The sequence below is a fragment of the Epargyreus clarus genome, unplaced genomic scaffold, assembly GCF_041222505.1.
Source record: "Epargyreus clarus isolate Ecla_fem2 unplaced genomic scaffold, WU_Ecla_fem_2.2 ptg000003l, whole genome shotgun sequence".
NCBI classification, from domain to species: Eukaryota; Metazoa; Arthropoda; class Insecta; order Lepidoptera; family Hesperiidae; genus Epargyreus; species Epargyreus clarus.
The window spans coordinates 5,750,739-5,775,675 of record NW_027332211.1 but is presented as its reverse complement, the minus strand read 5'-3'; the positions used below and the strand labels follow the sequence as shown (position 1 = coordinate 5,775,675).

The window sequence follows — 24,937 nt, the reverse complement described above, 5'->3', positions numbered from 1 at the left end:
GCGGTATTGTATTGTATTGTATTGTATTGTATTGTATATTGGAGAGGTCGATAAGGGCGGCAATATTTGAATAGCGTAAGGGCAAGTATGCAAATCCACAGCTGTGTATGTTTGTTTAGCTGCGTTTTTCAGATCTAAATTTATAAAAAAGCTAAAGAAATATACCTATTCAAGATATCATCTCTATACGTTTATATTGTTCTATGGATAAAAGAAAGTTAAACTCTACCCGAATGAGATAATGAAGATTTTCTCAACTGAAGTTAGTTGGAACGAGTACTTTAAAGTTAATAATAGCGAATGTATAACTTTGTTGCCACATAGTCGTACGCCATATTCATAGTGTTAGTATATTTATCGTGCATGATAGATTTTAATTTCAATCAAAATAAGTATCACTCGATTTTATAAAAAATAATATTTTTGGGTATAGTTCGGGTGATGTGTGAGATAAGAATTTCTCAAATTTACTATTTACTCAATATTGAGATGTAATTCAAATATTATTTGAAATAATAAAAAAGCTTTTTATAGTAAACTTTTTACTCCTAGTTGACTTTATACTCAAAGCCCTATTACGGTGTTTTTTTTTATGGACATCTACAAAAAAGTATACATACGCAACCTATAAACCCCTTTAGAAATCACAATTCATCATTTAATTATCTGTCTGGCCGGGGATCTAACCCGGAGGTATATTAACCTTGGATATCGGTACAGGATGATTATTGGACAGATTGCTAGTATTGTAATAAAACACAAAATACATTTATAACGTATATTATTTACTTTGTACAACCAATTCAATTTCTGCTTATGACAATGATCCCTGTTTAGACAATTATTCATTAAACTAGCTTGGCAACAAATTTGAGCATATGTGAGTAAAATATTGTAACATACATACATACATATATATGCTAATACAATTCGTACAACTATACATACATAAATTATAGTCCGCGTAAACCTGCTAGTCTGCTCTGAATATAGAAATGAATCGCGTCGTCATAGCAAATTGTATGACTACACCTGCTCGCAACAACTTCAGAGCGGACTAGCAGTTTGGCGCGAAGTATACTAGATTTTTTCTACTTTAATTAATGTTATTATACATATACATAGTTAAAAGCATTTATATCAAGAATTTGGGTAACGGGCAGCCAATATTAAGAACAAATATCCAGAAAGAATCAAAGAAATCAAGAATGAATGAAAATTAATCTACGTAGAATCAATACAATATTTTATATGTGTATTTACGTACACAAATAAATAGTAAAATATATTATACATTCAAAAACATTTTTCAATTGAACAAACAGCCAATATTATGTACGAAAATAAATAAATAACTCCTAATAAAATATGTGTTACATCGGCGCACGTAACTCCGTCCCACTGTATATACACTTTGACTTGTATTCCCAAATGCGCCAAAACAATTAAAAGTTCAGAAAACTTTAGTAGCCCTTACCTTAATCGTTCTTCTTGAGAGTTTACTATTCGTATTTACCTCATTACTCCACGGATTAATCTTATTACAATATAACTACATCGTTAAACAAATAACAATACAAAATAGTTAACAATATTCTTACAATATGTGAATTGACTCAAACAACCATTTGACAAACAAATAAATCAGATGTAACTTATATAACAATCGAAGAAAATTTATATACATTTTAGATACATGAAAACACGATTCTTTTTGGCTCAATTAAATAAATGCATGAAATTTCATAAATTCTTTTAACATAAATTACACTTAAGATAAGTAAGTTGGCTTGGTATAAATACAATATCATAAACTTTATAAAGTCTTATATTACAAAGTTAATGGGAAGCAAGTCGTTGTAACATTATAAAATCATTAATATGTATTGTTTTCTGCGGTAACAAACAACACTGCACTGTGTAATGTACTGAAATGTCAAGGAATAACATTAATTTGGTTCCATGCATGCATTTTCATATGTACACATATGAAAATGCATCTCTATGCTCTATACATGCATATGCTCTATACAGCGTATGCAATAGCAATGGAAGAGCCCTTAAATCGAAAAACCTGCTCCTTAGCGGCAACAATTTAGCATAACTGCAGAAATAATGTCTCAGACATTTAATAGGTAAATGGTACTCGCTATACGTGGTTTTTTATTTCTTTTTTGTGAGTATGTGTTACATATTAAAGTGTTTCAATTCCACGATAATATTGGTCTAAATCATATAATAGACATGATGAAAGTATTCAAATTCAAGGAATAGATGCTTTAAGTAAAAACAATATATTGAAAAGATTCTCAAAAATGACACAGTTTTTTTAAATATAATAATATTTTCAATAAAATAGAAGTATAACGTACTGCAGTTGGCCACCTGAGCCATTGCTAAAATAATACTATTTTTGGAATCAGTAGACAGTACTTTCAGTATGGAAATGGTTTTCAAAATTTGTCATCATGCCCATTATCCTGTTGCCGAAGGTAACATTTCCTTCAATAAATTCCACGTAATTTACTGACATTAATATCCAGCTGTAAATTAAACAATGATTTGGCACACATAATTACTTAGCGCCGAAGTTTATGGCCCCTAAATATCGCGTATAACGCAGTAAGCTTATTTTGGGTGTCAGCGGAGAGCGGGGTCCCATGTTTACCCTCCTGGCGAATTGTACATACAGAGTAGAGATGGGCCGACTATAGTGTTTGCCTAGCAGAATAATCGGTTTAGAAATTGTCGACTAGTCGACCGATTACTGAGCAACGTGACCTATTTGAAAAGTATTCAAAAATATCAACCGCTCAAAAATATTACTTTATATCACGGCGTGCGTAAATGGACGTTTTACGCACGCTTCGCGTGCGCAAAACCCCCATTTCCGACCCCGTAATATAAAATTTTATACAACACGCGGACGAAAAATGTTTTTCTGACTCGTGTGATTGCAGTCCCCGCCTGCGGCTCGGCCTGCAAACTCACACTTGTCAGAAAAAAATTTTTCGTCCTCGTATTGTAATGTACTATTAACTACTTTTAGAGATAATGTATTGCCGTCGGTTGAATTACTTTTAGATATTTTTATCTAATACAGTAAGGAATTCAATCATACTATTTACTACAGTAGGTATTAAACTACTTTTATTAACAACGACTTAATAACGCATAAAAAATAATTCTATACCGTTTTTTAAATTAGGGTAAATAATAACGTTGTCAGTTAATAAAAAAAATCCTTACCGATTAATTGTCACATTTTTCGACTAGTCGCCAACTAATCGCCGATGATAAAAGGAGTCTGCTAGTAGACAGCATTACCTATAAGTGGGCTCATCTCTATCAAACAGTCCTCTAGGTGGGTGGCTTAAGAGGTGTGTTACCGACGTGTAGGTTGTTCAGCTGGGGCAGCAGGATCGCGGCCGTGGCGATGGTGGTCACCAGCACGAACACCGCGAGCAACGCGCGGTCGGCCACCACTGCCACCTGTTTCAAATGTAACGCAACCTTTAGATCATATCGTCACAGTCGTAGAACAAAGTCGGATTTAACAAATACCAAACTTTACAGGACAGCCATTTCAAGTTATTTACAAACGTCATTTTCCTATGAGCGCATTTTAAGTCGTTATACGGACTGATTAATTTGAATACTAAAATACATAGATTTTTTTCTATAATGCAGTAATAATATTTAGACAATATGTTATCCAAATATGATAAAAAGCATAGACATACTGCTAACGCCTTTATTAGTGGTATATCTATAGATAAAAAGTGAATTTCGCATTTTTGTCAAATCCGTCTTTGTTCTACGACTATGACGATATGTTTCTATACGTTGTAGTTACCGTTGACACGTGTAAAGACATCGACAAATACCCAAATCTAAAATTATAAATGATCGGAACTAGTTATTTACTTATTGATTCCGATTAAAACCCGTTTTTAATAATCAATCCATCCATCAATGCCTAAGATTGACATTTTTCAATATTGGCAAATTAGAAGTTGTCAAATTTCGATCGCAAATCGTCAAATTTCAATCTTTCGTATACAGAAATAAGATAGATCTAATATTAATAACGGGCGTAAGATTCTAAAAATGCTATTATACAAATAGTAAATGAATATAAAACGCAATTTATTTAAATACTTTAAGAAAGAGAGATGCACAGAGAAAACTCAGTAGTAGTTCTGAAATTGTTAAAGAAACTTGAATGAAAATTTTCAGTACTGTTTAATTTCGCATAACTGAAAAATAATTCTCCTTATGTTAAAACCTTCAAGACAGGGGTTGAAATAATGTTTTGCCTAATTCTATAAGCAGGTGGTAATAAATATGCAAAATTCCAAGTTAATCTTCAGCGGTGGCATACATCTGTTACCGATCGAAACTTTTTATAGGAGCTTTTATCTCCAAGTTATGAATTTCGGCGCTACAGCCGGAGTCTTCTTATTTCGACCTAATAAACGCAGTGTAAGAGCTGCAGTGTTCTGTTTATGCTTGTGGTAAGGGAGACATACATTTCTGAGGGGTTCCAGCTTAGTCCTCATGAGTAGTGGCACATATGTGGCCGACCCTATATAGGAAAATGTATTCCAATCTGGGGTTGATTACAGATATCCATGGGCAGCAGTAGCCACTTACCATCAGGTGAACTGCATGTACGTCTGCTACTTCTATATTAAAAAAAGGACTTATTCTGCGGTTCAGGCTCCTACACTTGCCCTGAGAGCCCCTTTTACTCTTACGATAGATAAGAGAAACTGTATCTCTATTCTAGTCCCGAGTTATAGGCACAATCGAGGCAATTACTTACAACTCTAATTCTATAAATACTTAAATAAAAGACGGTTCACTTGCCCCTGTCTTGACTTCTCATTATAACACCCCGACTGTTTATTATGATAAATAGGAGCCAAAGGAACAATATGGAACGTATTTTCCGCACATTAGCATAGCTTACGTCTTAATTTTCGTTGTTGTTTCGATGGAAACATAGGATGTTATGTGGCTGTTATGTGTTAATTAGTTAAGATTTATATAAGTCACGGTGGAAAATTTGAGTAAGGGGTAAGCAGTTACTTTGAATATTACTTTGGGTTCCATTCTTACTCCTGTTAAATGAAATTAATATACAAATAATGATAATACTGTTTCAAAGTTATAAGATGTTTGCCACATTTTTTACTGATTTTAACATAATATGAGATTGAATTCGCCTACATTGTTGACATTTCATTGACTATTTTTAAGCAGTAAGGTTTTTGTTTCTATTATAATTCTCTAATTAAATTGCTTCTTTATGCATTTCGTAACTAATGGTTTTGAGAAATACCTATTTCACTATATACTCGCCTATTTACTTAACTCAAAAGAAAATAATAATTACTTGAAGTCGATCGTAGTAGCGTTTCTACCTTTGACGACTGAATTAAAATGGTTTATAGCACTCTGTGACCTAAACCCGCATTTTAGCCACGCATTTCTGTGTCCAAAGTAGCCGATTTTTACATCGTACGAATATTAATACACTACCCTCACAGTTGTAAAAAATAAACATAGCTATGAACGTTTCATACTTTTAAATGCCATTTAAAAATTAAAAGTGAGTAATGAGTATTTTGTTTAAAGCTATAATTATTTTAATATTTTATTTTGGACGTATTTATAAATGTTTTTGCCATTGTGTACATACTAAGCAATAGCATCACTATAAGACTAACTATTGGGCTTTATCGAATTTTATTGTTTGTTTTGACTGTGACTTTTACACACCATAGTAGGAGATATTTAAATTAGGAATCATTATCAAAATTAGCCATAATACTACTCCAGTAGAATCTCGACTAAGCGACCTATTTGTTGTCGTATTTGTGGCATTCGGATTATCGAAAATTTGTATAATTGAGTTTATGAAGAAAAGCTATTTAAACCGATTTAGGAAGGTGATGTTTTTCGACTATATGTTTGTTATGTATTTTTCATTCTTTGGCAAACTCATTAATTTTGATACATGATGTGTCGTTGGATTCGTCTAAATTGTGGCGATAACATAGGTTATATTTTTAGCAATCGGGTTTTGTTTTTTATAGTAACTATTTTGTTGCGATTTGGCGACTTTCCGGAATTTAAATGCACATGTCACACAAAATGTGGCTGATCTGGAAGGGTTATTACAAAGTTACTTGTTCACGTTTCACAATCCGAATAATCGCGAATATTTATAACTGAGGTCCGGATAATCGATTTTCTACTGTATCACTAGTATTAGTTATGTATTAGTGATTGCTTATCATATGTTTCTTTACGTTTAGGCGGAGTTCCCATTATAAGTCATTGGTCTAGACGCCTGTATGTAGCCTAAATGGCTTGATAGATTTCGTCGTACGTGTGGTGTTAGATTTGTCTTTATCACAAGAGCAGAATAATTACTAAATTTTCTAAATTTCAATGGTTTTGGTTATGTCACATTTTTATTGCTTTTTTAGTTCATAATTTTTAGTTTCAATCATTTATAAGTTTCAAAATAATTATCATATTTTTTCATATTTCTTCACAAGTATAAGCGGGTTTATGTCACACGAGCTATAAAATAGTATACGATACTTGTGACAAAAGTAGCCTATTATCTGCACGGCGTTTAGCACCCTCGCTGCGCTCGGGCGCTAACTTCACGCCGTGCAAAAATAAGCTACTTTGGCCACGCGTATCGTAATGTACTATTATTTACTGCCTGCCTAACCACAGCCGTATAAGATGGAAAGAAACATATTTAAATTATTCGAGGTTCGGGAGCACATGTTCAATTTACACCTGATTGGTTTTCTTTTCAATGTTGTAATACACAATATTCAATAAGACCCATTTATTTCCATTCAGTTCGTGTAAAAATTCTATTACGCGACTGTCACTCTTCATCATTATGCTATTCATATTCCGAACAAAAGATGAAATATCTACTGTCGTGAACCTGAGGTTGGTTTTAAAAATCAGTAGATTTCTCTGACCGATTCTAATCAAGTTTTGATCAAGGCGAGAAATGTAATAGTTGAATTCTGCTATTTCATTTTTACCAACTTACTTAGCTATATCTGAATGAACTTAGCTATCTATGACCAAAAATTACAGATTTTTATATCGAATTTCATCCTATATTTTAACTCATTATATATTCGTATAAGGAATTACGGGTCTGATTTTGATAAATCTAAAACTGTATAAAAACACATAAGATTATGTCTAGCAGAATAGAATGTAGCAAGGACGGAATGTTATAATTGACAAAATTAAGGAAAACGGCATTTTTTAGCAACGTGTAATTTTCCTTCATACATTCACATGCCAACCCGTAACTAACTAATTCGACATAATATTTATTATAAAAAGGCCAATTCAGCGCGCAAAACAACAAAAATAATAGTTACGAATATTATTTTGTTCGAACTTTATTTACTTATTATTTATTTACTTTATCAACTATTCTGTGTCGTGTACTCACCTGTTTCCACTCCAAGTTGGCCCGCTCGAGGCGCTCGTTGGCTGCGACGCGTTGCTCGTGGCGCGCGGCCGCCTCGCGGATGGTGCAGCCGCAGCACGAGCAGCGCGGACACACCGGCGCGCAGCAGCCGTCCGCGGCCGCGGCGCCCGGACCCGGCGTGGGTGTACCGCGATCTGTACCAGTAGTTACTAGATTTGAACACAGATTACGACCCCTCGATAGCACTCGTCCGCGATCCCGAACAGATTCCGACCCTGGCCTTTGTTTGCCACGATCTGTATCACTAAATAAATTTTTTAAAACAAGATACGGTCAGCAGGGACAGATCACCGTGGAGCAACAGTTCGCGGGCGCGGCACCCGGCATCGGCCCGGGTGTGACACGATCTGTGCGAATAAATTTTATTTTCAGAGCAAGATAAGAGCAGCACGGACAGATTACCACGGAGGACCGTCTGCGGGTGCGGCACTCAGTCGCGGCCCAGGTGTGCCACAATCTGTACCAGTAATTACTATTTTTAAACACAACACGAGCGTGCGGACAAATGAGCGCGCAGCGACCATCCGCGGGCGCGGCACCCGGTCCCGGGCCCGGTGTGACACGATCTGTGCCAATAAAATATTAACAACGTGGCACTGCCCGTTAACCCATGCTGCTAGATATAATTCAATGGGCATATTTGGCAACCAAGCTATCGTGAAACAAATTAAAAAGAAAAAACCTCAAGCAATATTTATAAAAGTCGGAAGTTATTGTATTATAATATCACAATTAAATGCATATTTTTTACAAGTTTTCTTTTTAATTAAGGAAGAAGGAAAGTTTCCATTTATTAAAGCTACCAATAAACTAAGAAACACAGATAATATTTTTATTGTTACTAAGTATTTAGTTCAGGTAATCTTAGATGGTTCAAAACTTCCTGCTCTGTTTAAGCACACAATACCCCGCGGTAACTTAAATGTTAGTTTAGTACTAGAGGTCTGAGAATCAATTCCCGCCCGTGGCAATTACGATCGCGTTTATTAAATTTGCAGAACAGGACTTAACATTTAAAATATCTCACAATTTTCACAAAGCTTCATAAAATATATGAATTCATTTTTATCCTCCGTTTGACTGGGATGAATTTCCATCATTATTCAAATTATGGTAACAACGCTGGTCGGGGAGTTGAAAAATTTTACTTGTTTTAGGTTGTTGAATCGTGCTTATCATTAAATAATTAATGATTAGATACACAAAGCGAAAAGAAGAATTATCAGAATAGCCCGTTCTTTCTTAATTTAATTTTTTTCTTTTTTTAAAACAGGGCAAAAAGTAACGCTTTAATACACATTAATATTTCAACATTAAGGTGAAGCTCTCGTTTATTGTTTTATGTACCTACATATTAAGCCGGTATATTAATTTTTCTTTACTAAAATAATAAAAGTTTATTGACTTATTAGTTTGTTTTAATTTTCCAGTTCACCAGACAGTTTAAAAAAATCGTCATACAATTCGGCAGAAAAGTAGTGTGCTATAGTGTATAAAGATTTCATTTTGAAAAAATATACCAACAGTTTCCTAAAGGAACCTATAATGATCAATTTCTCGCCCCAACGTCAAAGCAAAGAAAATTAATTACGTATCCTATATCTTAAACTAATATACAAATACAAAACGGATGAAGTATAAAATCTCTTTTCTTAAAGTCAATATAAAATCTCATTTTCAATTTCCCAGTTCAAAATGATGTTGTAAATCGCACTTCCGTCTTTCGAAATAAGTACCGCTTTGTTTAGAGAATTAGCTTTTATTAAAGCAAAATTCCCACGCAAACTTTCAGCTTATTACTAAAGCAACGGCCTGTTCTAGAAATAAAGGGCTTTGAGTGTGGCCTTTCGCACCGTTTTACTGCAGTGTAAAATGTAACTCGTGTAGGTTGCAAAGTAACACGTGTTACATTCTACATTTAATGTAGTTTACTCCTACGGAAGTTATATTCACACGTGTATTTTTATAAGATTTCTTACAATTTATCAAGCAAACATTTCGTTAGATGAGGATACATGTTAGCAATACAGTAAAAACAAGCTTAATATTTTCTACTAACCACGGCGGTTATATTATTTATAAAAGAATAAATATTTATAACAGAAAGAAAATCAACAATTGATTACAAATAATTTTTGAAGTCATATTTTTCTAGGCGTGCCATGGGAGGAATAGAAAGGTTTGGCAAAACAATTTGTGTAACGGAAGCGGTTACGCTGGTGGGTTACGTTATTTAAATTATACATTTATAGATATGTTGTGAAACGATACTTACATATTATGATACATATTAAAAAAATATTGTTTTGTAATACTTTCATTCCATACTAATTAAACTGAAATCATAAGGAGCAACTCATTTTTATAACATTAAAATCAAACATTAATTTTACGACGTAACGTAAAAAATAAACATTTTGATTGAAATTACAAAAAAATACTAGGGCTTACGAAACATTAAATAGTTCTTAATAGTAAAACTTACTGAGGTGGTTGTGGTTGTGTCGCGCGAATCTCGGCGAGGCGGGCACCGCGGGCGCCCCCTCGCAGCGCACGTCGGCCTTGAGCCGCGAGCCGGTGCGCGGGTTCACCTGCACGTTGCCGCCCACCGCCGCCGCGCCGCTGTCGCCCTGGTACATCAGATGCTTTTGTACTGTCCCTTTCGTTCTTTATCGCTCTCTTCTGTACCTCTCGCTCTATCTATCCGTCTCACTCATGTATCACCTTTCATTACTAGGAAATCAGAAGCATACTGGCATTTTTGTCCGTTAAGTGATTCTAAAGTTGCATCGACATCCTCGGCACTTGCCGCAAATTCAAAACCTCTATACACGCACAAACGTGTGGACGCGTTGCAAACGCTTTCTACAGATTCCCCAATTTGCTGGTTTTTGCTTCGCAAGTATAGTACGTAAGTACCATTAAGATATCTAAATACACTAATGACAGACCACATAGGTACATAATACAAAAAAAATATGTAAGCCGTCACGGGACGCCTGGCAGATGTGAAACATCGACATTATTTTGTAAAAGTAATATGCAGAAAAGAACATATTTTGATAGGAACTAAATATGTCATAATGATAAAATAAAATATTACGATTTTTTTCCAGATAACGATGACTATTTATTGAATTCGATTTCGCATGGCGACGCGTCGCCACACCGTACACACTACTGCATATAGACTGTATATATTCGCGTGCGTCGCCACGCCAGAAATCGGTTTTACGTGCGGCTATAGATGTTTCACATCAAAAAGCTATTCCAGTTTGAGGTTTTCGCTTGTTTCTATCCTTTATATGTAGGTTATATTACATTTAAATAACGTATTATTATGTACTTTATAACACGAGACCTTGACGCTTTAAAATTGTATAATTTTAGTGCAAAACTGCAAAGTTTCTACAAAAGATATCTACTTTAAGCTGTGCAAGATTGCCAAGCGAAGAAAATGACAGTAACAGCTTAGCAACAGCCAAAATCTTCGTTACATTAGCGAGAAAGTGTCCATTTCGCGACGTTTGTTATATATTTTCAGTATTTTCACGCCACGTTTCTACATTTAAGGTCGTCCTCACTAACCCACTTAGGATACAATACTCGGGATCTTCAACAAATAATGGATACAAACTACATCAAGATGTTGAATGTATTTCAGAAGCTCTAGAGCAAAGTAAGTCAGACTAAGTGGTTACGTCGCTCTATTTCGTATTAGAGTAATGTGTGCGTAAATATTGGTTAGTAATTAACGATTACAACAAATAATTGTACAGGAATATAAATTAAAACTAACACTTAAGAGTAACATCGTTTTAGAGGTGCACTTGGGTACTTGTAATTAAAATATGAACACAAAATTTCAAAAAATTGTACTATAATACGTACCATAGTATAAGGAATAAAAAAGGCTTACTTAGCAATTCCGATTCTGTGCAAACTCTAAGTCTACTAATCAATACCAAAAAGTTTTCAGATAACTTGCAGATTTTTCTTATCCGAAGTTTTCTAATTTCCATATTTTACACTTTTGTCTTCGGATACGTCTCGATATCGTTTAAATTAATTTATCGGCCCAAATATAACTAAGTTTTATAATATATATAAAACTATCTTGTTACGGAATCTTTTTGGTCCAACATTTTATATACCAACTAGATTAAACGCGGCTACGCCACTCTGTCGCTCAGTCTGATTCTAATTATTAGGATTAATAACAGACCGTTCCCGTGGGAACTTCGGGATAGAAAGTTTATAAAACACTCTTATAGAGAAATGGTATGTCGTGTAAAACTTTCAAGTTTATCCATTATCTACTTTTATAATTTGGCTGAAATTCCTTAGATTTTTATACATAAAGATTGTAAAACCTAGAACATTATTTTTAAATATAAAAATACTATTTGAACCCTTCTTATAGTGTATCGCATTGGTTGGTCTATCGTTACACATTTATGTAATTAATTGTACATTCACGAATCAGTTTTTATTTAATTTTATATTATCACTAAATTCATCGATGGTATTTAATGCTTATATCGATCTTTACTAGTAGTAGGTACAGCTCTAGCTAGAGAATAGGATATTTTACTATTCTATGGATAACGCAATGTAGTTACGTTTTATGAGTAAATAACACAACAACAATACAACTGTGTGCATGAAATGTTAAATACAGATAACGTTCTCAAATGCTACGAGTACTACAATAATAGATGTGACTCTCGCTTGAGAATAGAATATTGTGCTATTATACATATAATAACGTCATGTAATTATCCTTTATGAGTAAATAACACGAAATACATTTTATACTGAAACACAACTGTGTGCATCAAATGTTCTGAACACGGTACAGATAACGTCCCCAAATGCTTAGAGTGTTGTGTTTATTTAATCAAGTGTTCCCGTTGGCAATCAATCTTCTTGTCCCCCTGTCAACTGGATCCCACCCAGTGTTCGGCAACTTTGCTGTTGTGGTTTCAAATCTATATTTTTCTTTAAATTCTTTAGGCTTATTTCCTCCAGTAAAACGCGCACGAGTTAACGTGAAAATATCAATTGGAACATAAATATGAAGTTTGTCTCAAGTTGAAGTTATTACTACTTATAGTAATCACATGGTTTCATATGATTTTAAAAATCAATAAAACTAATTCAATGTGACGAGGATCTTCTCAATTTATTGTCGACTTGAGTTTACTTCACATTTGCATTATAATTTATGGCTGACTTGTATCTACATTATAGTTTTAGTAGAATCATAGTTCAGTATAACCAATTTCAGAGTTGCACTTTCTTTTCAATGTATTACTGATTCGCCTAATATCAGCATCTTACAGTATGCTCTATATCTCTTCCCGTTGAAGGAATACTCATGCCCAACAGTGGGTATTAAAAAGATTGCCACCACATACAATACTCTAACATAAATATTTAACAATAATCATGATTGGCGTATTCAGGAGATAAGCTAATGAATCCTCATAATAAATGATTCAGAAATCCCTTACAGTTAGTGAAGGTAATTAAGGTGGAAGGTAGAATTGCGAAGGACCCTCGGTCTGTCGCGTCGGTCCGAAGGGCTAATGAAACAGTTAATTACCTACTCGAACTCGAAAACCTATTCCAACTACAATTTTACAGGTACTTTGCGATTAACAAGCATTTGTCTTTATTTGAAGCCTAACGAGGATTAAATCAGAGTTAAATGTTATACATTAAAATTAGACATTATTCATGATTTTATACTAATAAAGCAGTAATAGCGTAGAAATTTAAAAATGTAAATTTCAATCCAGCTAATCAAGGTACACATTTATGACTTTTTAAAGTTACTCGTATATGCGTATATATTAAAAATTATTAATTACCTACTGGTTTTAATGATCAAAGTACGAGTAACATCGTAAAGAAACTTAGAATTCATAGGAACTTATCAAAATTGTTTTGCTTTTATTTTGACTGATGTTAACACAGATCTGTGGATGTAAGTAAACTTGCAAGGCAGAATCGTAAGGCTGTAAGGCTAGCTCGAAGTACCTACCTGTTTCATATTAAATATGTTTACTTATGTTGCGTATTTATCAAGTAAGGTTCTCCCGCTTTATATTCTTGCGGCAGACATTAATTTCCACACTCTTTTGAGCGTGTATTAATTTGGAAACCAATATTGAGGACGATATTAATATGTTTCTATGAAGATGCTTGAATTTTCACCGACTGGATTTTATGGAATGTAGACATTAGGCACATTTATTTGGAAACGTGTTGAGGGAAGAATATTATGAATAATTTATATTCATATTACTTTTCACAAGAATACGCGTGAGATAATCGAAGGGATTTTATTTCAAAGTATTGAACAACATGTGTATAATTTATGTATTGTACAAGCTAAATCTTTACTTATCTGAGACGTTCTAACTTAGTCTTCTAGGGTTGCAACGCAACTCTGGCCGACGTCATGTTGAACTCTTATCTGGGGTTGAAATACAGATGCCCATGGGCTGTAGTAAACTTACCATTTGGTAGACTGCATGTTCGTTTGCTAGTTCAATGTTATAAAATATTAAGACCGATAGAAATGGCGAAAACTTATACCCGTAAGAACTGAGAAGGGTCAACACGATACTGAGCAATGAGCGAACGACGAGCAAAGAAGGTTTTCCAATACGGAAATATCAATTACGGTTAAATATGGACCTGTGGGTAACAAAAGGGAAGGATCGAAAATGAGATCCAATTCTTATTATTGCCGGTCGACTTTGCGATTATAATAGGTACGAGGGTAGATTATAATAACATCAGTAGTAATATAAATATTTTTTCCTGTACCTCATACTTATAAGATATTTATAATATGTTGATGTCAATTTTGGGAGTTTTCGAACCTTTTTCAATATTAAGAAAGTATCAAATACGTGAATCAGTACTAGTGTAAGTAGAACTTTTTTAATCTTCAGAGATTTCATATTTACTTTAACCCTTTAAACTAGAACACACCGGCAGTTAAAATACTAACAGAAGGCTAAAGGCATGAACACTTATAGCGATGGTGTCGCCGTAGATCACAAAGCTTCGCACAGAACTGTCATAAACTTTAATACCATTCTCTCAAAAACACAAGACTGTAGCTCTGTACCCTGTATACTCAAGACTTTTGTTTTTACCTTTGTGTGAGTTTACCTTTATAAACATCTTACCTTTGCAGTGTCAGTGTCGAAGTTGATGAAGAGCAGGCGGGCGAGCCGCTGCAGCACGAGCTCGCGCAGGAGCGCCGGCACCGGCTGCCCTCTCACTCCTCTACGAACAATATCGCACCGTCACGCACTTAACATAAAAATAGCCGTACCCGAACAGTAGCCACGGAGCATTTTTCTACTGTCACTGTGCGCGGACGTTGTAAAAAAGTATTTTCGCGGAAATGTAGCCGCAGTTACGTAGTAGACGTAGAAAGAAAAATGATATTTCCTGAGGAATCAGGAGAAAATCGCGCATGTCACGAAAATAAACTCCGCCATGAAAGTTTCCATTTTATCTATTGCATACGTTTTCATATTCTAACGTCCGTTTAACAAGCCAAGTATCGAAATTTTATAATTTCTGCCTGAATACTAAATACGATAAACATTTCAATCTTTAGTAGGTAAAATTGGATCGATTAATTATTAACGGGCATAACAGTGCTCTGTTTCTTGGACCGCACGTGACTGAAAAAACGCTCCATGAGTTCTAAGCCTAAATCACCACCGGCGGTCGAGCCTTACCAAACGCTTCCAAGTCACGTTTGTCAAAGTGTCACTTGATCGCGTTTGTACGGTTTTCGTATGACAATGTCGTTTTGATTGAATGGAAACTTAAATTATGGCCGCCAATCCAATTTTCGTTACGCTTACGTCACTGCATATTACGTATCATATATTAATGTACTGTTAAAAGTGTTAACGTAACGATTATCCTTAAATAGAATACAAATTGTCTTATAGACTCATAGATTAGTAAAGATTACTCACTCCTAACAAGAAAATGTACCCAGTTTTGAGAATTGAAATAGTTGCGTAAAAAAGTTTCGCCACGTCTCAATGCTAAAATGTCCCTAAAATATTTGAAATAATTATTTATTTAATATGTAAATTACGCAGTATTAGTTATTTATTCGTAAATTTTCTCTAAAAATGTTTTTATTTGTCAAGAATTCAAAAAAATAACTTACTAATAAGCCGTTTGTGGCTTCATACAATTTCAAGACGGCGAAGTATCTTTACTAATCTATGTATTGACTATATTAACTTACTGCGATAGACGAGCGCTTGGACGCAAGTATTGACTCCACTATAAGAGTGAATCTAAGAGTCTGCATTTAATTGTTAAGTACCGACCAGTAATATACAGCTAAGACTGACGTATACATAACATATATGTAAGCAATTCGGTTTCGGATGTTAGGAGACCGCAGCTCTGAGCAAATTGTCGCTTTATTAATTTGTAATCAAGACCCAATCAACTATGCGGCAGATACAGATGAGTTTTGTACGACAGATATTTGGGATTGGTTCTTAGATCTCTATATTGGACACTGCAAATAATATGGCCAGTATTTATTTAAGTTTATTGGGGACCCGTTTAAAGGTGTCGCATTAAATGTATAATCATAATAACCCTTTTTATACTAATAGCCCCACGCTAGGATTTATCAAATGGTGTGTGTCACGTTCATACTAAGACGAATCTTTCATCATTTTATATATTTGTCTAAACGTGGATTGAACTCGGAACTCACTACGTGTAGATACGTTAGGCGTTCGGCTACGCGGGTCGTAGTATCTATAATAATGTTGTAATCCTTAAAGGGTTTAAATTATAAAATTACGTTTCAATAATTATTCTTATAATAAAGGACCCTAAACATCATGATTGTTAATTATCTTTCGTTTGATCATCTATTAAGATTATCTGCCTATTTGAATGTTGCAAACTATTAAAGAATAATAAATGATTAAACTTTATTTGATTATATAAACTTATCTCAATCTAAATAAGTTTCAACACTTGGCCGGTCATCCGTACAAAGCCCATCAAAACTAATTTCATTATCTGTTATTAACCAATTTAGTTGTAATCTAACAAATCGGATTCGAAAACTTGTAATGGGTTGACAATTAATTCATATTCTAGAAAATTTTAGCGAAATTGGAATTTGGGCGAAATACTAAATTAAATTAAGTAACGAAATTATTCTTAACTGGAGTTCGAATCTTAGAAAAGTTTTTGAAAAACAATATCTTTAGATTCTACTTTATATTTTATTCGTATTCTTCTTAGAAAACTTCCATATCATAGAGTTTTATAAAAATAATTTATCCGCAATATTTGTGCGTCCATTATAAAGCATGTAGAATGACGTCACTATTCGAATAACACATTGTCACCCAAACGCATCCGTCCAAACATACTGCTTTAAATTCAGTTTTAAGATTTGACACGCACATTCATACGAATCAATGAAGAAAAGCTTGTTAAAATGACCAAATTATTCACAACAGTGCCCAACGAATTATACGCTAAAACAAACGAAGACAATAATGCATAATTTACAAGTTAATTGGTTTCATGGCGTTCGAACAGAGCTTAAATTTCAATTAGAAATTGTTTCCCCGTGTCCACCCGACGAAGTTTGCAAAATAAATTTGCGAATACTTATTACTTAGGGTTCATTCACACGGAGCACAGCCACACCACAAAGTGGCATACCACCGAGAAACTATGTGGGAGTGCAAATTGTTTGTAATTGCATAGTTTTATTTTTACACTGGCGGTTTTTACATCTACAAATTCTTGAAACCTCTGTTTCTCTCCGAAAAAATTCAGAGAATATTTATTTTCTGAAAAAAATATTCAAATAACGAACGCATGCTACGCCCCCGTTTGTGACCCACTAACAAGTCTACTTTATGTTCGTGGAAACCATTGCTTATTAAATCCCTGTCCCTGTAGTGTGGCTATGGAACGTATGAATAGGCCCTAACAGAAGTATATTGATAAAACATTACAATAATTTTAGAACTCGCCTGTAAGATATGTTGAGTGTCACGACGGAGAGCGATGCAGAGAATGATACTAAACACGTACTCACTCCGTAATATAAACCTGTAACAATACATATGTATTACAATTTTGTATTATTTTAAGTGTATTGATAAGTATATAATGTATTACTGTGGTTAAAAAGTAAATTATTACTTATAGTAATAGTTGAAATTAAACCAGTACGCACTTAGCAATCGCAAAATTCTGCTGTTTTTGAGGAATCTATTCCTAGCAGAAGGACAGTAATTGTTCATCTACTTACTTATTAAGGGAGTTTTTTCAGTTGGAGGCAGGGTATCCCGTATGGTCATGAGGAACACTGTCATTGACAGTAATGCGCTTATTCCTAAAGTCACCTTCTCGCCGGATTCAGATGGCACGTAAAACACCAGCAGAGCTAAAAAGTTAACTTATTTTTAAAAATTTCCTCTTATATCGTGTCAGCTTATTAAAACCGTTAATGATCTACATATGAGTCATAACAAAAACAATAGTAACGGATAATGGTCAATAATAATTACATATAGTTATAATACGAGTAATATACATTCACATATAAGCTTCCATTTGGCCGAGAACTAAGTACTTATTCTGCTTCATATATTTTCATCCGAATTCTATTATTGCTCAATTATTGTTATAGTAACAGTTTACTTACGCAAACAATATTTATTTATGAATTTGTGATTTTCTTATTTATTTATTTAACTTACACACAAAAACTTAACAATAAGAGAACTAATAATTGATCATTCCTAATTTTTACTGTAGTGATGACCTTTTGATTTAATATAATATCAATAAATATATACTTTGTTTAATACAATTCTTTCATTTTTCAGGAGGTCTAATTAGCCAGTGTTTTACTCTCCCCTCGAAAAAAGTTAATAGACGACCCCGAGACGTCTCGTAAAATATAATTATCAAACCTTTGCGACAGTTTCATCTGCAGTAAATCGTCAATAATAAAGATTATAAAGGAAATTAATAAAATGATTCAATGCTAAATTATTGAGGAAAATTTAAATTCATTCTTTAAGTGAACGCTTTGTTATAAAGTACGGTATTACAGTATTGTGTTCTATGGCTTGGAAAGAACTCGTTTTGTTAAATTGTGTTTGGAATTTAAACAATACTACTAAACCTGTATTAATAACTAGGCAAATAAAGTACAGCGAATATGCATAAATGGCTCATTTATATGAGTGTCATCTTATAATACTTAATGTATTTGGGAATATACGTTTTTTTTAATATTACATTAATTGTTGCTTGTGGCGCATAATATAGAAACGACTTTATAATTTAAAATGTTCATGCAACTTTTAGATACTTGCCGAGTACAGACAACTATTACGAGTACGTTTGTTTTCCGCAGGATGTAGGTTTCAACGCAAATCAAATGATTGTACGTCTGTATTCGTACGCACACTGGCGAGCAATAAAATGAGCATATTAAAATTTAAAGACAGCAACTGCAATGAGAACTAAAACATTAATTTTCGAATAACTCTTACCAATTCCATTAATAAGAAGACAAGGTAGAATGAGGTTGAAGACATAAAACATCGGTCTTCTTCTGAGCTTGATGACGTACGTGATGTCGGGATAGGGCTCCACACAGCAGGAGTAATACTGGTTGTGTCTGATTGCTTCGAAGCTCACCAGGTCGAACTCACCATTTGTCTGGTAATTCGTGGTGTCGCCTTCGTCGAACTGCTTCTTCAAATCCAGCTGTTCAATTAGACATGATTATTATTAACGCTTTCTACAAACGTAGCCCCTATTAGGATGGACTCGCACAAAGACAAAACACAAATCATTTAGACTTCTGGATGGCATGGAGTGGAACCAGAAACCTATTGCCAGACATGTTGTCAGATGTTGTAGATGTCATGAAGATAATAATTGCATTTTAACACATACGAGTATATAGCTTTCCTAGTATCGCGGGTGCTATGGATATACACAAAGACAAATAAATACTCCGAATTAGACAATAATTGTGAATTTAAAAGAAATTTCTTCAATAGCTTATGGAAATAGTTATTCAATAAAATAAAAATAACAAAATATGACTTCTATGACTGTATCTCTCTAGACAAAGATCTCTAATTCTCTGTACGAACAAAAAATACCTCCCAGTCATTCATTTTCTAAATCGCATTATACGTTACATTCGTTTTAAAAAATAAAGGAATTGGTTTTCCCAACAAAACATTTTTCAATCAGGCACGCTTATGGAGATTAAAAGCAAAAATATGGGCTTCCATCTAATAGAGCAGAATTGCTAATCGGCTTAACGATAGCTAGGTACGCGTTTAACGAAAAACATTTTTGTTATGAACTTCCACCTGCTTACTGTTTTTCATGTAAGGTTATTTTAAAGATAAAATCATGCTCCTGGACAGTGGTGGACTAATGTCGTCGGTGACCCGGAGCGGAAAGTTGAATGGAGGCCCCAGTGTAAAAAGTTTATTTGATTTTACAAAATTACAAGTGTTGTGATTTATTCGCCCAAAAATACATATGATTCCGGTGACCTGTAGTGTTTGGTTCTGACGACCTTTTTTTCTGTGTTTGTGGGCCCTATAGGATTGGGGGCCGGGGCGGACACCTCTTCCCCCTCCTTCTTAATCCGCTAGAGCTCCTGGAAGTAATTTAAATAGTGTTCTTACTTTAAACTGTTTTAAATACCATTCTTATTCGTGTCTTGATGCTTTCTACTATAGACTGATTCAAATTAGGTGTCCAAAATGTAAACAAAGAAATGTCACTGTCAAAATTAACAAGAAACAAAAACTTTAACAAACTCAACAAAAACCGAAAACTTTAACAAATATACACAATTTAACAAACGCGTTATGTAAACGAGAAAACATTCGCGTTCGATCACAATCACGAAAATGAATAATATCAGCTGCGAAACTTAAAAATGACGGCACAAGAAATGTTTTGGATTCCGATTGTGTTACCATTATCACATTTTAATTTTCTACCATAAACTTTGTTTTTTATTATTATTACTGTATGTAACGAAATTGAGCTAATATAAATATTAGAAAATGTGAATTAATCTTAATTTATTTAGATTATATTTTATTATTGTTGTATTATTTTAATATCAACAAAAATAAGAAACTACCATTTGAAACATATTTTCTTGATAGGTCAATACCTTTGTTTACATTTTGGACACCTAATTATGAATCAGACTATAGGTATATGAAATAGTTTATTTTATTTCCTTTAAACGTTAATTTTATAGGTTTAAAGTTTTAAACGTACTGAAGTGAGATGATAAATTCTTCATATTGTTTATAGCAGTTTTAAAAGGATCTGCACAAAGCATGCATTATGATCAGTTTGTCTAAAGTATTATTTAATTTTGTATTTATTTTTATATTTAGAATAGTATATAATTCATACGTATAAGAGAAATAATATTTATTTAAGGTACCTCCTAGCAACCTTTTTAATATAAAACACTATTGCTAAAACATTCTTCTTGTCCCTCTTACGAGTATCTATATCGAAATATTTTCATAGAATTGAACTTCGTAAATGTATAATAGCTGAGACACTGTTTTTGCGTGGTTAATTGTATTATAATGTATTTTCATTATGTACGAGTATTATAATGAGATACTTACGTTTTTCACATCATAATAATATGAAACGTCGACCTAAAAACAAATTTGTATTCTTATACAACTTCAAACGGAAATAAGTTTACAATGAGGCCGCTTTTCTATAAACCTTAATGAAAATGTTTACTTAAGCTTATATGATGTATGTTTAATGTGGCTTACCTACTGCCTTTTAATTTGTAAAAAATGTTGAGTTTTTAACCAAGCCAGCCACATTAAACATAAATTTCCCCGCTGCCAACCAGGGCTTTGGGCGGTTAAAAAAACAATTGTGGGCCACGACAAGGCAATGTCCATATAAAAATATGAGCTTATAAACGTTTTTAAATCGCGTAGAAAGTGTATGAACGAAGGTTAGCAAAATCATCAGTTGTTGTGTTTATGAAGAACTCATCATTTAAAACAAACAAAAAGTTTATGAGCATGATCTAGAATCTAGATTTTTTCGATTTGAGAGAAGACTACAAATTGCGGTAGGTTGTTTGTATTAGCATGGTATAATAGGACCTTATAGCTTCTGATTCTGCAAAAAATATGATACATGTATAATAATTGTTATGATTCGCAATTTAAACGCTTTGTTTTAATTAAGACTATTTGTTAAACAAAACATTTTTATCTCAATCCTACTATGAATATTTTAAAAACTACACCAATTTATAAAAATAATATTCCAACGCAAATTAAATTTCTACGTAGGCTCTACAAAATTACCGTCACTTCCAAAGTAACTGTCGATATGATTTACAATGGAAACAGATGAAAATAGTAGTCAGCACCCTAGATAATTAATAGCTGAAGTTAGGCTCACCCGCGATACATTTCAGAAATTCCTCGTGTAAATAATTACGCGTCTCTGTGACAGACTAACATAAAGCCAGGGAGTTTATGTTCACAACACAATTATTATTGTTACCAAACCGTTTGTTGTACAAGATTACAAAACAAATTTACGAAAGAATAACTTAATTGCTTTATGGTTAATTGAGAATCTAATTCTTTTTGGAAATCGCTTCGAAATTATAATTTCCTGGAATATACAAGATATATGTACTGGTTTATTTGTTAAATGAAAATAACTTGGTAGGAATATTTGAGTCGTAAATAATCGCTATCACAAAATGTCTGGTCGTAGAAATTTTCATAGTTTTGCTGCGGTGCCCCTTAATGACATTATCACTTATTTTTATATTACAACTTATTAAATCATTTGATAAGACAGTCTATTTTGTTAAATACCATAACTAAATACCGTAAATAAGACTCAGTATAAAATAAACATACCTCCAAATAATATGACAATGTTTATTAAGCAACAAAAGTATCCTTTCATACTATCGAGAAATTATCATTAAATAAGTACCTTATAATATTTAAATAAATATCAGTGATATCACAAATATTTTTATTGGTTTTAATGTCTATTGTGTTGCCGCTTTTCTTATTTCTGTATTTTTATTTATTTCTCTCTGATTACGAAGATTTTTATTTAATTTTTTAATTGATTATAAATCAAATTTTCGATCTCTTTCGTTTTCACTTGTCAATAAAGTTATAACGAATGAAATACATCGCAGTTAATTTTGGACTACCTGGTAATTTGATAAGTTTTCCCAAGATTATCTTAAGATTTCGGGAAACTTTTATGACAGATATGATGGATGGGACGTTATAGCGTCTCCATTTAATATTTCAAGGAAGAATATGGTCGGTGGTAGTAAATTACGATAATCCCCTCTTACCTCTAAACGAATTAAATACATACGTCTTATTTAAAATTAATAAACATACTAAATAACGTGTTTTGGCAGATATTGTGTAATGAATAATGCATAATTTATTATATTTGTTATAAAAGTAATATTTTATTGCTGCGCCATTTTATTGCAAGTACCAAATTTTTAATTGTAATGAGTTATTTTCATTATTTTCAAACTTCTTCCTATCCTTCCTTCTATCTATGTAATCTTCATATGAAATATTGTTATTTCTGTACTATAATTAAACAAAATCAAATGCTACATAAAAATGAATTACAAGTGCGTTAATATACTAAATTTGTACACGATATATTGCAACATTCGCAACAAAATTCAGCCACTCTCGGAATTCACATGCCATATGTAATATACATACATATAATATTCTGTCTGGAAGAGATATTCATAACATTTGTAATATTTACGTAGACAGAGCTACGAGTAAGATAGATACAGTATTTGCAAGCTTAGCCGTCTTGAGAACGTGTGAACGTAACGAGTAACAAACGGGAAAATGGCAAGTTACTAATGATAAGAGTAAAACCTTTTTAGGGTTCTATAACCTAAGGGCAAAAGCGAAACTAAGCCTTCGCTATTACTAAGCCTTCACTGTCAGTCCGTCAGTCACATAGCTCTATCGTGAACCGTAATAGATAGACTCGAAACTTTTACACAGTATGTAAAACTGGCCGCTATAACAACAAATACTATAAAAAAATTGACAATAAATAGAGACATACACGAAACTGCTGTTTTGCGGCGTTTTTCGCAGTAGCAAGCGCATATTCAGTCAATCTGATGGTCAATGCTTTATTCCAATGTTACTCGGTTCAACAATTGTGGTATTGTAAAATATGCTTATTTGAAAGAATCTTTATGTAATTTCAGCATTCAGTTCGATTTTATTTATTTGTACAGATACGTTTTGATTTATTGCTGCTATTGTGTACTGTAATTACAACTATAACGGATTTCAGGCAGAATTACGTAAATTGTGATTGGAAATTAATTTACAAACAACAGCAAACAATTACTTCAGGCAACTACCGCCCACGGACATTTATAATCAGCCCCAGGTGAGATTAAAGTCGTACGAGATCGGCCATAGATGCGTTGCTAACTTATAGAACTATTTTGTGTTCCTCTTACCACATTCTTCAAATCAGAATAGCAGAATTTAAAAATGACGACAATTGACCTTTGATGACATAAAACTCTTCGTAGTTCTACCATCATTTGATATTATTTTTATAAATATTTACAGATAAAAAGGTCAGTTATTAAGAGCGACAAGCTTCATTCATAGAACGAAGTGGCCTTTCATTCTAGAATCTAATGAAAAATGTAGTAATATAAAACACAAACAGAGGTCTATTGTTATCCACAAGTTCAGATCAAACAAAAAAGAGACTTATCCTGCAATAAAATATTGAAGTAAACTAAAATATTATGTTTCTAAAATGTTCAGTTTAGTAGCGAAGGTAGAACCTAAAACGAGTCAATGCATATCTATACTAATATTATAAAGAGGAAAACTTTGTTTGTTTGATTGTAATGAATAAGATCAAAAACTACTCGACCGATTTTAAAAATTCTTTCACCATTCGAAAGCTATCCACGTTTGCCGGATCAGCTAGTTACTTATAAACAAAATCATACCTAATTCTTATAAAACTCTTACGTCGCTTAATCTTTCAAATTATTCTAGACTTGTAAAAATAAAATCACATCGTGGATCAAATATGAATGTGTTGTGATTTGGCAGTAGTAAAAGAAAAACATATATCTGAAAATTTGTGTCCCGTAGGCACAAATTAAAATAAATTTCATTTCATTTCAGTGTCGCTTGGTGCGAGAAAATTGTGCAAAAATGCACTGAAATGTGA

At 33.2% G+C, this 24,937-nt stretch overlaps 1 protein-coding gene and 1 long non-coding RNA gene across 2 annotated transcripts in view; one reads left to right on the top strand and one right to left on the bottom strand.

Moving 5' to 3' along the window:
* Positions 1 to 3,041: 3,041 nt before the first annotated feature.
* Positions 3,042 to 24,937, bottom strand: part of nAChRa5 (nicotinic acetylcholine receptor subunit alpha 5) — a 65,139-nt gene continuing 43,243 nt past the window's right edge. The window contains exons 5-11 of the mRNA XM_073085102.1: positions 19,159 to 19,375; positions 17,904 to 18,038; positions 17,623 to 17,701; positions 14,758 to 14,857; positions 10,035 to 10,179; positions 7,511 to 7,683; positions 3,042 to 3,492 (exon numbers count right to left, since the gene is read on the bottom strand). Of these exons, the coding sequence (XP_072941203.1) occupies positions 3,361 to 3,492; positions 7,511 to 7,683; positions 10,035 to 10,179; positions 14,758 to 14,857; positions 17,623 to 17,701; positions 17,904 to 18,038; positions 19,159 to 19,375 (981 nt within the window). The 3' untranslated portion in view covers positions 3,042 to 3,360. The remainder of the gene's footprint in view (positions 3,493 to 7,510; positions 7,684 to 10,034; positions 10,180 to 14,757; positions 14,858 to 17,622; positions 17,702 to 17,903; positions 18,039 to 19,158; positions 19,376 to 24,937) is intronic.
* LOC140751240 (uncharacterized) overlaps positions 20,552 to 24,937 on the top strand; it is an 80,769-nt gene continuing 76,383 nt past the window's right edge. Inside the window, exon 1 of the long non-coding RNA XR_012103284.1 lies at positions 20,552 to 20,862. This is a non-coding gene — a long non-coding RNA (uncharacterized LOC140751240). The remainder of the gene's footprint in view (positions 20,863 to 24,937) is intronic.